Source organism: Diadema antillarum, unplaced genomic scaffold (genome assembly GCF_040938485.1).
Source record: "Diadema antillarum isolate AM-2024a unplaced genomic scaffold, OU_Dant_1.0 scf00000004, whole genome shotgun sequence".
NCBI lineage: Eukaryota > Metazoa > Echinodermata > Echinoidea > Diadematoida > Diadematidae > Diadema > Diadema antillarum.
Window position 1 is genome coordinate 2,694,908 of NW_027270893.1, and position 21,057 is coordinate 2,715,964.

Sequence of the window (21,057 nt, forward strand, 5' to 3'; positions counted from 1 at the left end):
GGTCACTCTGTGCAATGACCTCTTACCCGATGACCCCTTCCTCGAAGTAGTTGGACATGATGGAGCCTTGCTTCACAAGGGCGCCCTGCTGTTTGCTCGCCTCCCCGCTGGGGTCAGACATCTTGGACGAAAAAGAAAAGATGATTGAGATGTGAGGTGCAGTGAGAAAACGGTTGGAAGATTGAATAATTGCTGCATTTTTTTTATTATAATTTCTTTTCTCTTTTTCTTTTACACAGAAGAAATGTTACAAGATTACCAAGCAATCTGACATTTGAGTGTATCAAAACCAGATGATATGATTTTAAAATGCACACACACACACACACACACACACACGCACACAAAAAAAGGCAGGTAAGTTAAATGAAGAGCTAATGTATACTGTATAAAGTTGTTATTTTTGCAAGGGTTTAATTTTTCTGAATTTCGCGAATCACAGTTGGACTGTGAATTTAACAACATGCGAAAATGTCACCATGCGCTAAGGTAATAGTGCGCTTACGAAGGCCTTTGTGTCAATTCACGAAAACAACACCTTGCGAAAATGTCTGTGACCCTCCTCATTAGCGAAAATATCTGTACATGAAAATTACAGCGTATACAGTACGCCATATATTTTGTGGTGGTCTTGTGGGGTTTGTATCACCATGGCCTTCCTAAAGGACTGAGGAGCATTGCTACACTTGTATACTTGAGCTGGCTGGCTAAACTTCACAACTATGTACAAGTTCATTGCAGGTCAAGTTTCGATACTGACAAAAAAAAAGCTTAGAAGTTAAATTAAAGGACAATTTCACCTTCATAAACATGTGGATTGAGAGAATGCAGTAATATTAGGAGAACACATTAGTGAAAGTTTGAGTACAATCAGACAATCCATTCAAAAGTTATGAATTTTTGAAGTTTCAGTTCCATGATTTCTGGATGTGAAGACTACTACAGCTTGTGATATCACGTATGTGCAGAACAATATAAAGAGTATATAAAGAAAATTAATATATTTTCACTTTTCTGGCATAATAAAAAAGCACATGACTTGCCTCTTTCAGAAGGCAGGGGGAGTATATTACCCTTAACATATGTCAGTTTCAAGTTGAGGGAATATGTACTTTCTTTAAAAAAAAGGAAATTTTGTGGAATTCTCTTTAAATATTTTCTTGGTATCGTTCTACGCATGTGACATCATCAACTGTAGTAGACTTCTCATCCAGCAGTGACTGCACAGACATTTTAGAAATTCATTACTTTTGAATAGACATTGTCTGATTTCATTCAAACTTTCACTGATGTGTTCTATTTTCATTGCTGCTTTAATATCTCAATCAACACATATATGAAGGTGAACTTGTCCTGTAAGTGCCTGGGCATATAAAGAGTGAAATGGACGTCACCGCTCACCGCTCTCTGTAACCTCATGTCATGGTCATCCTGAAGCTGTTGATTCATGCTCCTGGTTAAAGGGAGGGAATGGGGGGGGGGGAGGGGAAGAGGGAGAAAAAGAAATTTGAGAATGATCCACATTTCATTATCGGTCACAGATTGTACAAGTGCAGTAATCGCTCATTCGATTTTTGTGGAAATGATCCAAAGTGACCATAACACCATGATCAAGTTTTTCAAAGAAAGCACATAGAGTTATGTATTATGGGAGACTGGTTCAGCCAAGTCTGTTTGCCATAGTATGAAGATGTAACGTCTCATCTTCGTAATCTTGTTTTACCTAATCATTATCTTATTTTGAGTCGCTTTCAATGTCTCGGCTTTTCTTTGTTTGTATGGATTTTCATTTGAATGAATGTCTCCTCTTTACACTTTCCAAAAAGGAAAACAAAATGAAAGTAAGTGAAAGTAAGATAAATGACTAAACTTTCCTTCATTATCTTTTATCGTTATTTCTTGATCTTCATTCATATATATTGACTCACTAAAAATATTCTTCAGAAGTCAATAACATTCATGATATCTCTTCTTTGAATGAATTATATGTAAGAAAGTAAAGAATGACTTACTTGAGATGATCAAGCTGGTTAAAAAGGCTTTCTCTCTCCTGCATGATTCCTTGAGCCACCCTCACGTTATTCCTGGATAAAAACAAAACAAATGAGAAAATGAATGGTGATGTCATGACTTCCAGTCTTCCATTGACCTGCATACAAATCTTTGCCAAAATTCTTTTTTTTTTCATCAAACTGAAAGAGAAAAACTTGTATCCTTCCCATTGATGTATTGTTTAAAACCCCCCCTGCAAATTATGACTTTGGGGGGAAAGGGGTGTAGGAGCTAAATCACTGACCAAAAAATCGTATTTTTCATCAGATTTTCAGCACAATAAGGAACAGCTGTGAGTTGATTACATCACCACCTTAGTTAATTTGTCTACGTGGCTATGACCAATATCATTATCGAATTAATTCAGACATAACTTCAAAATTCCACACCTATGCTACTTTACATCCAATTATGACAAAACTTTGACCATTCTGTCTGATTTGCCTGTAGTCAATAACCCTTTGTAAGTTTTAAGTTCTGATTTACACAGAAAACCCCAAAGCATTGTATACACTGTCCAAACTCCCTGGCACAGAAAGGGTTATAAAGTTCACTTGGACATGCCATTGACTTGCATTTTAAGCATCTCTAACCTCCCCCCCCCCCCCCCCCTCCATAAAAAATGAAAGAAAAGAAAAGAAAACATGATCCTGTTGTAACATATTATTCATTCACTGCAGGGATGCCAACCATGTAATACAGCATTGCAGTATTCTGGGGCCTGAAAACGTGTATTTTTGGTGTAAAAATGTATTTTTACCTTTCCTACAAAAGACATGTGCAGTATTAATACAATGTGGGAAGACAGTATTTTCAATGAAACCTGCATTACATATTTGGGGAAAAAAACAGTACAAAACACTGCAGAAATGTAACAGTTCGCATCTTTGTTACTGCATAACAATAAAACAAACACATCGGTACAGTACACCAAAAATAGTTCTTGGGCAGCAGCAAACTACACACTGATCTCACCAGGAAACTATGTCTACACAAGCATCTGGCATACACATGTGATGTCAGTAACCAATGGATGACACATCCCAAAAGAATGCGCCGATCAATTTCCTCATTGTCTGTTGCCGTGGCGACATTTAAGAGGCTGGCCAGAGTAAACTTTGCCTTCTGTCAAATGTTGGCACTGCCAACACATTTTGCAACAGGTGTTTTCTTCTGCAAAACCATTCATTTAATTTAAAATTGCATTGCTTACAGCTGGATGTGCAGTTTGAATGCCAGGGATAAAGTTACTATTCACTTTCACTAGTTGTCCATCCTGGATACATAATGTTATGCATGCCTCGTATGTTATCAGTGAAACCACAAAACCTATGAATATGTATATGTATGTTTGTATGTATATGTAAATGTATACATAAGTATGTATCATATGTATATGATATATATGAAGAGTTTCACTGCAAAATGAGCTAACTCCAAATTGTTAAGTTGAGATATTTGTGATTGAAGCTGCTAAAAACAAAGAAAATAATAAGAAAATACAGGATATTTTCATCATAGCTTAGAGAATATTTCTTGTTTATGTCACAAGTGAGGTATTACTGGAAAGGTTTAATTTTGCTCTACCTGATGGACTTACTTTGAAATGTTGAAAAATGGCGCTTAGCTTATTTTGAAAAAAAAAAAAAAAACTCTTCATTATTATGTATATGTGTAACTGATTATGAATACCTGGTATGTGTATATGTGTATGTGTATGAACATGTGTGTACATGTATATATGTATAAAAATCATACATATGATTATGTATACATGTATATAAACACGTAGACATACAGTGGAAAGTATGCCAAATTATTCAAATTGCCACTGTGCCCTCTCCCTCTTCTAAACTAAAAAACCCCATCAACTCAAGCTGTTACTGTCAGTCACTTGCTTCCTTTTACCACTCACTGTGTCCTTTCCCTCTTTTAAAACCCCATCATCTCAAACTGTTAGTGTTGGTTACTTGCTCCCTTCTGTCACTCACTGTACCCTCTCTCTCTTCCCCTAAATAAATAAACCCATCCGTATCACGGTAATTAAGCCCCAAGGACAATTACCCTCAGGCTAAACTGGTTAGTGATACGATTAAAGTAAAGTTTAGGGTTAGGGTTAGGGTTAGGGTTAGGGTTAGGGTTAGGGTTCGAGTTTGGGTTACGGTTAGGATTAGATTCAGGATTAGGATTATAGGGTTATGGTCAGGGGAAGGGTCTGGGGTTATTGTCCAGGGGTAAGTGCCCTAGAACAACCCCATCATCTGAAACTGTTACTGTCTGCCACTCACTGCGCCCTCTCTCTCTTCCCCTAAGTTACTGTTGGTTACTAGCTCCCTTCTGCCACTCACTGTGCCCTCTCCCTCTTCCCCTAAGTTACTGTTGGTTACTAGCTCCCTTCTGCCACTCACTGTGCCCTCTCCCTCTTCTCTTTGCGAATCCTCTCCTGGATCTCCTTGAGGTAGTTCTTGGAATCCTTCAGGTTCCTCTCCGTTTGGTCCAGTCTCTCTGCCAAATCATAATTCCTCTGTGCGAAAAAAAACCAAAACAAAACAAAACAAAACAAAACAAAATAATACTAGAAAAGCACTTGAAGAGCACAGACCTCCGCCAAGCAGTTCACTTCCACACATACATGCATGCTGAAAATCGTCCAATTTCCAAATATAGAAGCCTTTTGTTTACGTCATCAGCTTCCAGCTAAGTGCCGGCGGCGCCTCGCCCAAGCAGAGCATGTGCTTAGAGCACATGCGTAGCTTGAACTCCTAAGTTCAGTCACCCTATCGGCAAAAAAAAATTAACAAGAGACCCGCGGGTCTAGCGCTCACCTGAGTATCGCAAGTTCACCTTTCACGCAGTCACTAACCTAAATTATTCACAGCTCTACCAAAATTTGACCAGGCATTCTCAAGTAGAAGATGAAAATGTACAATAAAGGCCCAATTTTTTTTAAGATTCCTTAATTTGGGGGGATTGGGGCCCCCTGGGGCCCTCTGGGTGGGGCATGGTGCCCATTTAGATAAATTGAGATCCTGACCCCCTAGGGATGCTACCTGCCAAGTTTGACAAAAATCCATCATGAGGTTTTCAGGAAGAAGATGAAAATGTACAATTCAGGCCCCCATTTGGACCCTTCCAACCACCCCCCCCCCCCCCTACCCAAGAGGGGCACCCCTGGATCTCCTATGAACAAACTTGAAACTACAGTCATTAATGTACTCACTCATAGTATTATCTCAGCTCTATAACTTCTGATTCTAGAGAAGATTTATAAAGATTCCTTCATTTGGGGGGTTTGGGACCCCTGGGGGCCCCCTGGGTGGGGCATGGTGCCCATTTTAACAAATTGAGATCCTAACCCCCTAGGGATGCTACCTGCCAAGTTTGGTGAAAATGGGTCATGGGGTTCTCAAGAAGACGATAAAAATGTACAATTTAGGCCCCATTAGGACCCCTCCTCACCCCCTCCCCTGGGTCCCAAGGGGGGCACCCCTGATTCTGCCATGAACAAACTTGAAACTACAGTCATCAATGTACTAACTCATAGTATTAACTAAGCACTATCACTTCTGGTTCTAGAGAAGAAGATTTTTGCAGAATCCTTAATTTTGGGGGGCTTGGGCCCCCTGAGGGCCCCCTGGGTGGGGCATGGTGCCCATTTTAACAAATTGAGTTCCTAACCCCCTAGGGATGCTACCTGCCAAGTTTGGTGAAAATGGGTCATGGGGTTCTCAAGAAGAAGATGAAAATGTACAATTTAGGCCCCATTAGAACCCTTCCCCACCCCCCTCCCCTGGGTCCCAAGGGGGGCACCCCTGATTCTGCCATGAACAAACTTGAAACTACAGTCATCAATGTACTAACTCATAGTATTAACTTAGCTCTATCACTTCTGGTTCTAGAGAAGAAGATTTTTACAGATTCCTTAATTTTGGGGGGTTTGGGCCCCCCTGGGGGCCCCCTGGGTGGGGCATGGTGCCCATTTTAACAAATTGAGTTCCTAACCCCCTAGGGATGCTACCTGGCAAGTTTGATGAAAATCGGTCTTGGGGTTTTCAAGAAGAAGATGAAAATGTAAAAAGTTTACGCACGACGCACGACGGACGACGGACGACGGACGACGGACGACGGACGACGCACGACGCACGACGCACGACGCACGACGGACGCCGGACGAAGGGCGATCGCAATAGCTCACTTGAGCCTTTGGCTCAGGTGAGCTAAAAAATCCTTCAAAAATCCATAAAAATCCCCAGACCACTACCAAAATTTAATCATCTGTTCCGTGCATCATTATCAACTTTCCTTGCAAGTTTCATCCAAATCCGTCCACATCTTTTAAAATTATTTTGCATATATACACAAATAAACAAATCAACATCGATTCATAACCCAGTTCTGTGGCAGAGGTGTAAAAAAAACAACAACACCAACAACACACAAATAGTACTGAGAGTAGGGTTTGTCAATGATTAACAATCATAAACGAAAACATGAAAATATTTTGAGTTTTCTTAATTGTTATATTGTTTTCCATACATGATATTACAAAGTGGGGTCTTCTCATCCAGTGTGATGGCTGTATCAAAACTTTGAAAAATGTAAAAAAACTTTTGAACAGATTGTCCAATTTTCCTCAAACTTCACTGACATATTCTGCTAATGTTGAAGTTGATCTATGTTCACGTTGACATGGCATAATACATAACAAAGGACACATGCATGAATGCAGGATAAAAAGTACCAGAAAACAGCATGAATGCTAATCAAGTCTGTTACATATTATGTGTACCTGCATTCACTAAATACTCATATACATTTGGGTTTCATCCTCCTGTACAAACCATCTCCAGACCCACCAAATTCATGACACTTGGCTGTATTTCTAATATTCAATTCAATTCTATCCTATTCTATTCTATTTACTTCAATTGATTTCATTCAATTCAATTTAATTCATTTCAATTCAATTCAAGTCAATTAAAGTCAAGTCAATTCAATTTATTTCAATTCAATTCAATTTAATTCAATTCAATTCAATTCAATTCAATTCAATTCATTTCAATTCAATTCAATTCAATTCAATTCAATTCATTTCAATTCAATTCAAGTCAATTAAATTCAATTCATTTCTTCCTTAACCCACCTCCTGGAGTGATTCATTCTCTTCCTTAACCTCAGACTCCATCAAACTCAGCTCGTACACCTTCCTCTCCAGCTGCACAAAGAGGAAAACAGCACTGCTTTAGTTGATCATTAACATTGATATGACATTGTGAAAACTCTTTGTGTGTATCTAGGATTCCCAAACCAATTCACCACTTGCTTGTTTGTCTAGAGCTGCATTAACACACAGGAAGTACTGTAAAAGTGGATATTTTTGTGCGACTAATTTTTCGCGCTTGGCCGGGCAAGAAGAGTTTCATGTGTTTTTAATTCCGCGGAATCAAGACATCACACACAGGAACATAAATGGCAAGCAAAAATATTCGCGTGCTTTTATTTTTGCGCTAGTTTCTGGTTGCGCGAAATGCACAAAAATTTGAACACCACGAAAATTTCCACTTTTACAATATCCGTGTGCATCCCAATGTGAAAACCATTCACATATGGGAATAACAACAGAAACAAATTCACTCTGCTGGTTATGGGATTTACAAAAATAGTTTTTGCATGCTGTTCACACATGTCATGCAAGGCAAATTATCCCAACATTTTCAAATAAAATTCCAAGCCAGACTGATTTTTGCATTGCAATGCAAATATCAATTTTCAGAAACCGTTAATTTTTGGTGCATGTGAAAAGGCTTCAAGTTTCCTTGCAGGTGGGATGGGCTGATCAAACCTAACTTATTTGGCTGAAGTTCAGGTACGGACGAGTTGTCATGGAAACACAGACTACTGATCTAATGCCTTCGAGTTTGAGTCCAGGACAGGGGGCAACATCTCCACACTAGGAATAAGCACAAACTTAACTGGAGCGTGTCCAGTGGGCCTTCTTACCTCCGATTGTTTCTTGAGTAGTGAATGCAGCTGGTCATCTTTGGTGCGAAGGTCAGTCTCCAGCTGCTCCTTGACCCTTCTCTCCCTCTCTCTTTCCTGCAAAGAATTTGACCATTTAACAAAGGAAACAATGATAAAGGATAAATGACCACTACATTCTTTAAAAAGTTAAGACTTGTGAGTTTTTGTGAATTTATCATAGTCTTTTACCATCAGCCTTAACAAACCCTAATCAGTTGAGGACAAGCTAATTTTGCTATCACACGCAATTCCCATAGACACCTGTCCGAGTATACTCGGGACTAGTCTTCAACGAGTTAATGCTAAAAAAAAACACCACACAACTTTTGCAACAACAGACTCTGTGAGCTATGAACTACAAAGAACTACAAAAAGCAGTCCTTCGATATACACCGTCATGGGAAATAGAGATGGGAGTGACATCTAAGAAATCAGTTGTGTCAAGTGTAACATAGATGCTGACGGACAGGTTCCATGACATTTGCTCCTGCGACAAATTATTGCTCCCACGAAATATCTGCACGCTAAGCAAAACATACTTTCCAACTACAAACATAACCCTAATCCTAATCCTCACATCAAACTTAAACTAAAACCCTATCAAAACCTTAACCCTAAGTCGTTGGAGAAAATAAGACCGGAGCAATTGTCGCAGGAGCAAATGTCTTGCCACCGAAGGAGATGAAAGTATCCAGCATGGAGACACGCCCATCTCCCATCCAGTTGCCATGGCAACCCTGGTCCTCACCTCCGCCAGGATTCTCTCCCGCTCCATCCTGATCTGTCTCTCCATCTCCTCGTAAAGGTTCTTGATGTCTTCCTGGTGACTGGAGTCACGGCTACAGACGGACAGACAGACAGACAGAGATTTAGACATACATACACTTTATATAGACAGACAGAGTTAAAGATATGGTCAGATAGACCAACATAGACATACTTGTACATGTATAGACAGATGGACGAAATGGAGAGATAGATGGACAGAGAGAGGAAGATATAGAAACAGATGGACATAGATAGACAGAAATAGAAATACAGACAGATGAACAGATAGACAGACAGTGAGATAGACATACAGACATATAGACAGGCAGACATAGGTATTATAATCAGATAGACAGACAGTGAAACAGACATACAGACAGTTGAGAGATCAAGAGATACACAGAGACAGACAAATCAAGAGATAGACAGAGAGACAGACAGATCAAGAGATAGACAGAGAGACAGACAGATAGACATACACGCAGATGGACAAATAGACATACATGTATTGACAAATGGACAAACAGAAAGACAGACATACAGAAAGATGGGCAGAGAGACAGTGAGAGAGAGAGAGAGATGGACATAGACAGACAGACAGACAGATGCGAAGAGATTTCCAATGTATACATTTTAAAGATTGATGGCAGATACAGTTGTTAGAGGCTTGTACATATGTGAGTGGAGTTAGCTAATTCTTCTTATTCTTATTATCATTATTATTCTCATTATTCCTACTACTACCACAAGTACTACAATTATCATAACTAGCTAATAACTCTTGTCCTACATAAATGAGAGTCTGTCCTCATAAAATGAATATGTTCCCTGAAATACTTGTGCATAAAATCCCACATATTTTCCTGCCAATGTACAAAAAACCACAGCACACATAGTCTGAAATATGAAATACATCCATGCGACAGATTTTAGGGGGAAAAAAACAGCAGCCATCTTGATTCCTTTCATGAAAATTAACCTGTAAACACTTACGACTTCATCCTGAATGACCGACCAGAGTGACCGACTGACCACTACAACTCACTTCTTCATGGCGGCCTCCAGTTCGCCGGTGTTCAGCTGGGCAGTGCGGATGTCCGTGCAGACATGTTGGATGAAGTCTTCCAGCTGGCCAACCATCCCTGGTTCGTCCTGGTGGAGCTTCTTCCACAGTTCCTTGACCGCATCGTGCCTATAGAGGGAGGCAGACAAGGAATATAAGAAATTTGGAAGCTGCAAGCATTTTTCCCCCTTTCTGACCAAAATAAGAGACTCGCAAGTCTAACATTCAACTGAGCAGTACACTGTGTCCTCTTGGCACTTCACCTAAGGCAAACAATTTCAACCATCTTGAGATTCAGGGATTTATGCTCCTAAGTTGGGTATTTGGGCCCTACTCATAGAGGCCCCATGGGGGCACCACTATTTGTACAAACTGTAATCCACTCCCAACATTGATGATTCAGGGCAAGTTTGGAAAGAGTTCAGTCATCTGTCTTCAAGGAGGAGACGAAAATGTAAAAACTGGATAATCTTGCATGTTTGGACCAACTTCCATGGAGATTCTTTCATTACAGCCTTTGCTGTTAAGGGTGAAGTAGCTGGATTGCAAACAATCCGTGTTAATCATACAAGATTTGATGAACACTGAGGTCCGAATTCACGAAGGTGGTACAAATTCCACCCATGGTTTATGCAAATTTCTTCTGCGTAAATATGATTGACAGACTGCATACGCCAACAGACGTCCAGTAACAAATGTGCATTAATACACGAATGTCAAAGGTATGCCTATTATCACGCTTATTTTAGACCATGGTCTAAACTTGTACCATGGTCTAGGTTTAAACCACCTTTGTGAATTCGGGCCTATTAAAGTGCACTGGAGTCCATCTCTTGACTCACTCAGCGATGGCCCCAGTGGCTCCGATACTGTTCATGGCCAGTTCGTACTCCCTATCCAGGTAGTCTTGGTCGTGGTCGTCGCCGAACTCGCCGGCGTCATCAGCTTCATCATGACCGATGGGGCCATGGTTGAGGCCAAGGAATCCACCTGAGTGGGAAGAAATGGAAAATAGATACATCTATTAATCAAGTTTTGTATGAATATAGATTAGTATACAATAAATACTTTAATTTGTCAATACACAGGATATGCTATAAATCTGGTATATGTACAATGAAACACTTGCGGTAATAAGTCTTTTATTGTATTTTTGTCCAATACCCCAATAAAAGAAATTCCTGGTGTATCTTTGTTTGCTTTCTTTTTTTAGCACAATACATTACAATTTATTACCATGCCCTCTCATCTACTAAATGCATCCTGTTTGAGCTACATTAAGTATATGTGTTAATCCAATACCAGATGGCATTGTCAAACAATATCTAGGCAGTTGGGGGTGGGGTATTGCAGGGGGTGTTGGAGGAGGGTTTGTACATGAGGGTTCTAGTCTTCAGTAAGGGGAATTGTAGTGGGGAGAAAATCAGTTGAAAACTAAATTTTCAGACAGTGTTGTTGTTTTTTTTTTCTTTATAATTGACATGATCTCCCAGGTTAAACTGAGAAACCACCTCCTGGCTTATTAGAAATATGACAAATTTCATTTCTTCAGCACCAATTGATGTCGCTGATATTCATTTCTGATGGCAGTGTACCCCTATATGAAATCAAAGGCAGGAATAGAAAAGATGTTTTCTTTCACCTGTATTATAAGTCATTTATTTTGCAAGGTTTTTTTTTGTAATTGTTGCAAATTTGGCGAGTCTGGTGCTTTTGCAAATTTAAATACAAGCAACAACATTTAATAGATCTGATCCTGTAATAAATGTGACAGGCACACATATGTTTGTCCATTCATTACTGTACTCCAAGATCACAAATTTAACTACTCACAAAATTGTACGGAAGTCTCGATTTGTAGGAAGTTGTAAAAATTTGTACAAAGTTGCTACATATATGATGTATACAGTATGATTTCAATTCCCTCTCTCTTGCTGATATAAGGTAAAGGGATAAAATGATATATGCCACTGATGTGAATATGCAAAGCTGCTACATTTGTTGTTACACTGACCAACCAGTCGACTCACCAAAGCCTTCGGTAAACTCCTCGAGGGTCAAGTATCCGTTCTTGTCGTCGTCCAGCGAGTCGAAGACCTCCTCCAGCTGGTCTGGCTGCAGGGGCAGTTCGCTGACCAGCCGCTGCATGTCCCGCTTGCTGACGAAGCCCTTCTGCTCGACGTCGCAGACAAGGAAGAGCTCGCGGGCCTTCTGCGCCACGATGGACTTGATGTCATCCGGCGAGGTGAACGGGCCTTCTGCGCCCTCGTAGGTGTGATCCATCTCGATGGAAGCGTTTCTCTCTCACACTCTCTATCTCTTCTTCTTTTCAACAAAAATGAGAGCAAAACTCTTGCACTGTATCAAAGTTTGTCTTGCTGAACACAATGGTATACACTAAAGCACTGCTAAAGTCTCGCATTGTAGCATGCAATACAGTGCTCACACTAATTCAATATCAATTCCTCCCATTCGTCGATCCGCTGCATGTAATTTTCGATTGATACTCGCGGGAGTACAACAGCTGTGCGAGCTCAGCAGCCATAAAATGCCCCTGCCGCAAATGCTACAAACACCAGGTGTTTGCAAATTGCTGCAGTGATGCACAAGGTTTAATGCTCCATAGATCCCATGCAAAGCCACAACTCTGAGATCCCACTTGCCTGGTGTTTCCCACTTTTTACTTTCCTTGCGAAGATGCGGTCACCTTGCTGACAAGTTTTCAGATTGTCCAACTGCTTCGTACAATTCAAAAGAATGTCACATCAGAAATATCTGTCCATCCAAGATGAGTTACAAATCCATGCAAAGCAGCACAAATGTACACGCAGGGTACTTTGGAGCAAGCCAGTAATTTTTTTGTAAGTCCACTAGTAATAATGGCAACATGCAGATCTATGTTTGCCTTGTAGGTTTCATGAGCAAATACAGACATATGGTTTCTCTCTCCTCTCTTTCTCTGACCTACATATACAGTGAAACACCACCAGCTTCTCTTCAGTATTACAACGTAGCAAACAATCTTGATGTAATCCTCTCTAACTGAACAAAGTCTCAACATGTAACAGACAATGAAGAGAGGTTGGTGTCCACCGTTCCTAGTGTCACCCTCATGGCTTTACAGATACATAGCATGAATAATGAATTATCCCCTTTAACAAAACAACAACATCTGTTCTTGAGTTCCTATCATCAGCAAGAGCGGTTCCATGCATATCTTTCGCTGAACTAAAGAGCCGAACCAAGCACTTGTTAATCTTCACAATCTCCTCTCCACAATGAACTGGAAATCTTGAAATGAGATTTATAAAACACTCGAAAAAAAAAAAAAAAAAGATTCCTGAAGCAGCTGACGCTGGTAATCACTGCCTGAATGAAATCATTAAAGGTTTCAAAGTTCACGAAGATTAAACAACCACATGATTAGCAACATTCGAACACTTATCTATGTTCGTACATGTGGATCCTTGTAAACTGTGATTTAACAAAGACTAGACGCTAATCTGGCAAGAGCAATATTTGATTAAGAGGGAAACAAATGAATTTCCTTATACAAAAAGTAGCTGCAAGCTATGATTCATACATTCTATATTTCCTTGCAACAATTAAAATATGACTCCAAGTATCAAATATCAATGTAACGTTACAAGGTTGTTATTACCCGTCTACCTTTGCACTGCTTCATGAGATCAAAGCTTTATACAGAAATACTATCCATCAATATATCACTTGTGTCAAATTGTGTCAAAAGGGGCCTGCGGTGTAAATCCAAAATGACTAAAGACTCTCTTTTACAAATCACTCAATTGATACTGACGTGTTGATGACGTCAAAGCAATCCATAAATTCTTTCCAGTTGAAGCCAATGTTTACTAGCTACAATGAAGCACAGACGGGGTTCATTGGGTGCAGCTTTTTTTTTTTCAGTTCTTAAATAAACTTGTACCTTGAACCATAGAATATCTCCAAAACTTAGCTTTTAACAACTGAGCATTGAGTGCAAGTATCATATCATACCATCTGGTTTATATACAACATTTTATAGCTAGCATTGATAGCTCACTTAATATTCACTTTTCCCTTCATCACTTATTCAAGAAAACAAACTTTCATGAAAATATTAAACATATATGTTCTGTGACCCTGTTTGTTAGTGGTGAAAGTCAGGCAAGAATCAAGTCTACGGCAGAAACATACCAACCACTTCTGGACACAGAGCACACTACTGTCATCTGGTCATCTGAAGGAAGAAACCTTGGCAGCACAGTCCGATATACTTGTATTACTGTCAGCTCTGTGAAGTCGCGGTGCACACTCAATATTCACTCATTTAAACATCAAAAACACTTTTGTCTTACACACTCTCTCCTTGCCATTACTTTACTGTACATGATTGATTTAACACATTTATGAAGACTTTGGCTTTGCTGGAACGTTTTACAGATATGCTAAAACACACTGTAGTACTGTAAACTGTCATGGAATGGAAGCACATTAACTGACCTTATGTCTCACACATAAAGCTCAGTTTATAGTAAGGCACTAGTTTATCAAGTTCAAGTTTGGAGCACTCTTTTTGGTATAAACTCAATAGTGCATTTTAAAATGCAGAAGTTCAATGATACATATAGAAAATCCTCATACAATGCCAAGCTTCTATCAAAAGCCACACAAATTTTCTAATGGTATTCAGAAGGCATTGGCAAAAAAAGTCTGGATATCTTACGCCAAAAAATTGGACAAAAACTCACAAAATGTTCAGAGAATAAATTTGTGCCATCTAGTTCTGGCCTTGCTTGAAGCTCCCCAGTCACAGCCTAGTCTTGTATTCAGTCACAGTGATATGTAGAATGGATGTCAGTTGACACTTTGGGGTTTTCTCTTCTTTTTTTTTTTTAATAGATTTGTTTGCTTGCTTGTTTGTTTGTGTTTTTTTTCTTAAGAATTCACATTACCTGTGCTTGGTTATTTTCCTTCTTCAGACACTGTCCAAGAGTCTTACGCTGGCGGAAAAGCTACTATCTCTTTTTCAAGATGAAAACCTTAACCACAACACTGGCACAGACACAGATGGGCAGAAGTACAAGTCATCAGTGGTATACATCCCAAGATTCGGCAGTATTCAAAGTCTCGCTAAAATTTCAAAGCTAAACGGCATCCAGAACCTCACGTCGACACTGCTGTAATCTTTCCAAAAATCAAAATACTGATGATGAAATCATACATGCCGCACAAGTTAGCTGCAGATACTGTTTACTGGAGTACCCTTGTATGTTTTCCTAGTTTTGTGTGGGTCTTTGCTGCAGCCAGCTCACAGACTTTGCAAACGAAGTGAACTGAAAAATCTGCATTCACTCTAATTCCCATCCAAGGTCGCACTGGTCTTCTGTTTTTCCAATGCCGGCTCCACGGTCATTTAACACAACAAAAAAGTATTTTAAAAACAAGAAAAAAGAAAAGTGGGGAGAAAAACACCAACTAAAATTCCTGAATCCGAGGGTATTGATTATTTGGGGGATGATTGATGCGCTGTGTTGAGGCAGGTGTAAAGTACTGTCCGTTCCTTCCGCTCGTCCCATTCAATGACAACCCTTTGCGACTCCAGTCGCGCATCAAACTGTGCTTTTATTATCGCGAGGCTGCCTCTGCATGAAGTGTACAGCATGGCAGTGAAAAATAGAGAGACAAGCGAGGTAACATCACCTTCAGAGCAAAACAACAACAACAGCAATAACAACCTCAAAAATATGGAAACGAGGCTAAATTCTGTTTGCTTGTAATTTGTGTCTGTATGACACAATGCTCAAGGGTTGTTTACATGGTAGTTGTTTCTTTTCTTTTTTTCCACAACAGCTGCACCTTTTGAGGAAAGGGTGGTTGGATCCAGTGTTGTCTGATGGTGATCTGTCCCAATAATTATGATCTAGCTCGAGCTCAAAAGTCAGCTACAAAACATTCACTCGCAATAGCTGTGCTCCGCAGGAATGAGCGGCCAGAGCTGGGTACTGAAATGTTAGATCTCCTCTAAATCCTTTAACGTGTTAAAAATGCTTCCGACAAGGATCTCTTTCATTTCAATACTGACGGGTTCTTCAAAAATGAAGTCTTCATGAAATGCTGTTTCCCACACATTAAACGTTCCTGTAAAGTGCTGCACTGACTAGCTGGAAAAACCTTCAGAAAGAACTAGTTTTGGGCTTGGTGAGCATTACGGATACCAGCTCTGACCTCTGGTAATTGTTCTTCCTCCAATTCACTAAAAAAGCTGCCGAAGTATGTGGATGTACTGTAGTAAACAAAAATTTCCTCTACAATCCAGAGGCATACGATTTATGGAATCTGTGAAGAAGAGACAGCCAAGCACACACATGAGGTGGATATCACTGGCACCTGTTGTGTTCTTGCCTCTGCTACGTCCTCGCTGGATTCATCTGCAAACAAAATTAGAAGTAAAGAAAAGATTGACACCACTAACAGTCACATACAACGTAGTGACTCTTTATAGGTGATGAGGAAATGTAAATCTCTATTTTATGGTATTCCCAGTGAATTACCACGGTGGAGAGATATAAAAATCTATTTGCATGCTGAGGTGCAATAAACTGTACTGAAGTCAACAGCAGTGGGACATTAAATGTAAATATCACATGCAGAGGTTGCATCCCAGCAACAGCCTGCCAGTAATTAATCCCTCCAAACAAACATTGCCATCTAGTGACTGGCATGCAATATAACAAAATGTTTGACCTCATTACAGAAGGCAGGATGCTGCCCTGATACCATGACAAGGTCACAAGAGCTGGAGATCCTTCCAACTTCAGGTCTTACTCAAAAACCCTATTCAGAGATAAGTAAAGTCTTTGTGATGTCCATTTGACAAGATCAAATGACCTACAAAAAATACACCTGTGAAAAGAAACAATATATATAACACCAGTGTCTGCAGATGGGTAGGGTAGGGCATTAAACCATAGTGTATTTTGCTTGTATTGCACTTTATGTACTGATATAAAAATACAACAAATAAACTACATATGATGCTAATTCGATTGTATACATACGAGTACTGTAAATGTTTAAAGCAGGGCTCCATACTAACTTTTATTTTTGGTTGCCCACAGGCAAACATCCGACCTTTTTTGGTGGCCCGATCAGGCCACCAAATTCTTCATTTCTGAAATTTTGGTGGCCCAACGTGCGTTTTTGGTGGCCCTGGGCCACCGGGCCACCATTAGTGTCAAGCCCTGTTTAAAGCATTGACTATCATTTTGAAGGCCCAGAAATCTAGCGATTTATGAATCACAATATCAGTTGCTCGAAGTTGATGTCATCAAATGTCATCATAAATTTCCTCTGCATTCTCTTCTCCTGACTACTTCAATACAACATAATCATTATGATTTATATTTACTACCACCATATTTTTCAATCATTCTCACTGTCTTTAATTTGCAGGATCACTATCAACAGGGATACCAGTTAGAATAAAAGGAGAGGGTCTGCAATACATACTACATGAGGATACTCTGTATATGAAAAATCCTGAACTTTGACACTATCAGGGCCTGAATCTAGGTCTTTGCCTGAAGACTGGCATTCCTGTTGTCAAATGGTTTCAACTTACTCAGTAACAATCAATGAAGTTCTCATTTATCATTATCATCACCCCTAATCTAAATCATTGATGAATGTTATCAGCATTAAATCATTTTTTGTTGTTGTTAAAGTGCCACATTCAAAGGCGTAAATTGCACATGTCTACATATTACATACACAGTTATAAAACATTCAAATACAAGTGTACTGTGACACATTGTGTTTTTCAGCAGACATATACAGTATATTTCCTGTATTAGCAGAGCAATCCTCTTCATATTTCTGCCCGTTATATGGAAAAGAGCGGAGGAAACAGTACAATGAGCATTCCGGTGGATCCTAGCGAACTGTGAACACAGAAGAACTAGATTTGACACGCACGGCTGGCAATGAATGCGTGTTGGCGTTTCAACACGAGTCCATGTTTGCATAAATACGTGTGCTTGTGTACTTGTGTGTGTTAAAATGGCATTCAACTTCATACAGGGTAGAATTAACTACAGGTGACCGAGTTTCTACACACACACAATACATTCCTAGAATACAGCCGTGTGGATTTTTCTCTCTTTAATGAAGGAAACGATGAGGTCAATTCTAATAGCTTTATACAAGAGGATGCAATGCTAACTACATTTTGACAGTTGTTTGAAAGTTGTTCGAACCTTGCTTGCCTGTTACAGTAGCTATGTTCACATGCTGTTCCTAAACTTTTAAGTTTAGGTCGAAAACTTAACTCTCGAGGATTAGCTTGTAATTTAGTGCCATGTGGACGCACTCGAAAGAATAGCAATCTTAAAGTTTAGTTGATGATTAGAACCACAAGACATCTATAATAGTGACTATGCTCTATCCACGAGCCGGGGGGGTCCCCACTCGTATACTCCGTGTGGACACAATAATCAACGAGCTTGTGAGTTAGCATGGACCTCCCTTCTCTTTCATGCTATTTTGTTTGGGCATAAGGTCGTAGCGAAGACTCTGCACTTTCGGTATAATCATTGAGAGGGATTCGCTCGAAGTTTTATCATAAAGTTTAGGTACGCCTGTGAACCCCCGTCGTGAATTCACAACTTGTGGAGCTAATCATCGACAGTTAAGTTTTCGACTGTGTGTGAACAGAACAAGTACTTGGTGGTTATGCCCAAATCATTGATGTTTGAATTACATGTATTAACCATGATATTTCTAAAGGTATAGAACCGTCACTGTCATTCAGCATGCATGATACCACTAGACTAGCTGATTGATCACATAAATTACTGAGAAAGTGGAGATTTTTGCAGGGTGAAAATTCTCGCACATTCGAACAACATCAGACTGGTGGAAAAAAACAAATGGATGCAAACTTTTTCGCTTGTCATACGCAATATCAGTAGATCCTATCTGACTTCCAGGAAGATACAAGTATCTGTGATATATCATAGTAGTAAGACTGCTATTTTTGTAGTTTCTTTCATATTTGCTGGTTCTGTAGCTTGAGTGAATTTGCTGTCTTTAATGCAGACATGTTAACTGTTAACCATTATTAGCTGTCAAAACCCTCAACAGCCATGGCAGCAGCGAGCTGAATAACATTTTGAAGTGCTCGCTCAATCACTGTGACCGTCCATCAACACTTAACATTTGGCACTTTTCAGGAATTGCAAAATTTACTGGTTCGACATGCCCAGCAAAAAACAACAACAAACAAACAACCCCCCAAAACACACACACACACACACACACACACACACACACACACGCAAACACAGAAATTACATTGTTGGGGCCAGCAAAATGAAAAAGAACAGGATTAGTAAATCTCAGGTTTGGACCAGTAAAAAATGGAAAAACTGGGTTTTCACCAGCTGGTCTGCTGACAGGGACAGGTTGGACCAGTAGAAAAAAAAAAAAAAAAAAAATTGGTTAGTGTGCAGTCCTGTCATCCATGATATTAACCCGTTGAGGACGAGTCCTGAGTATACTCGGGCAGGTGTCTATGGGAAATGCGTGTTGTAGCAAAATCAAACCGTCCTCAACAGGTTAAAAGCGTGCAAAATTCATCCCACCAGGCCAAACGCAAAATATTTCCACTTTTACAGACAGTAACCCTTTACATGTCCCATCACTTAGCTGTGACTGGCCATAATATTTCACTGGTTCTATAAGACGCCTATTACTCCTTGGACAACTACCCCAGACCCTTCCCCTGACCCTAACCCTAATCCTAATCCCAAACCTAATCCTTACCCTAACTCAAACTACAACCCTAAACCTACAAATTGTAATCCTAATCTTTACTCTAACCTTATCACTAACCAGTATTTAGCCGGGGGAGGGGGGTAATTGTCTTTGGGGGGTAATTGCCCTGATATGTTTTTACTACCAGACACATCATTTTTTCCAAACTTGAATCAAATCGTAACTTGGCCATCCCACAAGTGACAATATGCCTCGGTCATACAGGAAGGACGTGGCGACAAAATAGCAATTAATCGGATGAAATACTAGTAGTTTCTATTCATAAGTGATTAGTTTCCAGGCATCAGTGCCAACTGGTAGAGGAAGTCATTCAGCAGAGGTGTCAATTGGCCAATAGATCGAGCACAATGAGAGTTGATATACAAACTTGGATGACATCATGTTAGATTTGCATTCCACATTTTGAACTCTAAAATATAAGCCAACTCTGTGACACTCAACCCTTTTCCTTCCCTGACCCTCATCACTTGATTCTTAACCCGTTGAGGACGAGTCCTGAGTATACTCGGGCAGGCGTCTATGGGAAATTATGCATGTTATAGCAAAATCAAACCGTCCTCATTGGGTTAAAGGGATGGTATAGTTTTGGTTGAGAGTGGGCTTCAGGTTTCCAGCTTTTTTTGTGAGATTTAATGAGAAACCTCTTATGAAACCTCTAGTACAGTATGAGAGAGCATACGATTCGAAGAGGAATTCAAAGTTTATTTGATGAAAATCGGTTTTGAAATGGCTGAGATACATGTAGAAATCCAAATACAAAGAAGTTCTAAGAAAGGTGGGACCAACCTGTCATTAGGACCATTTGTTTTGCTTTGATTTTGGATATCTCAGTCATTTCAAAGCAATTTTCATCAAACAAACTTTGAACTCCTCTTAGAATTGTATGCTTTTTAATATTTCTTAAGTGGTTTATAATTATCTCCAAAATGTTAAAATCTGAATCCCCCAATTTCAACCAAACCTACACCATCCCTTTAAACACCGCCATGATCTAAGAGTCAGACCAGTTCTCTGTAGTACCACCGAGAAACCATGTACCAACTACGAAGAAATAGTAAACACCATTATTCGTGTTACTGCAATGGAAGTGAAATTGATACTCATTCAATGAGCACAACTACACTTACATTGCAGAAAGCAAAGACACATCAAAATATCACAATGGATCATCACATAATGTCATTCTGCCACCCAACAATGCTGGACGGGGAGGGCCCTTCTGGAATAAAAGTCATGTACTGGTACTATTAAGATTAAAATTATTCTACTTTTTTGATCTCAAACTACTCCAAAACAACTCACCATCCTGGGAAATC

At 39.7% G+C, this 21,057-nt stretch overlaps 1 protein-coding gene across 1 annotated transcript in view; it reads right to left on the reverse strand.

Moving 5' to 3' along the window:
• The window catches only part of LOC139708369 (EF-hand calcium-binding domain-containing protein 4B-like), a 28,341-nt gene extending 16,147 nt beyond the window's left edge, over nt 1–12,194 (reverse strand). The window contains exons 1-10 of the mRNA XM_071620358.1: nt 11,935–12,194; nt 10,747–10,894; nt 9,887–10,033; nt 8,822–8,912; nt 8,053–8,148; nt 7,196–7,267; nt 4,461–4,576; nt 2,013–2,084; nt 1,402–1,453; nt 27–121 (exon numbers count right to left, since the gene is read on the reverse strand). Of these exons, the coding sequence (XP_071476459.1) occupies nt 27–121; nt 1,402–1,453; nt 2,013–2,084; nt 4,461–4,576; nt 7,196–7,267; nt 8,053–8,148; nt 8,822–8,912; nt 9,887–10,033; nt 10,747–10,894; nt 11,935–12,187 (1,142 nt within the window). The 5' untranslated portion in view covers nt 12,188–12,194. The remainder of the gene's footprint in view (nt 1–26; nt 122–1,401; nt 1,454–2,012; nt 2,085–4,460; nt 4,577–7,195; nt 7,268–8,052; nt 8,149–8,821; nt 8,913–9,886; nt 10,034–10,746; nt 10,895–11,934) is intronic.
• Between the last annotated feature and the right edge of the window lie 8,863 nt (nt 12,195–21,057).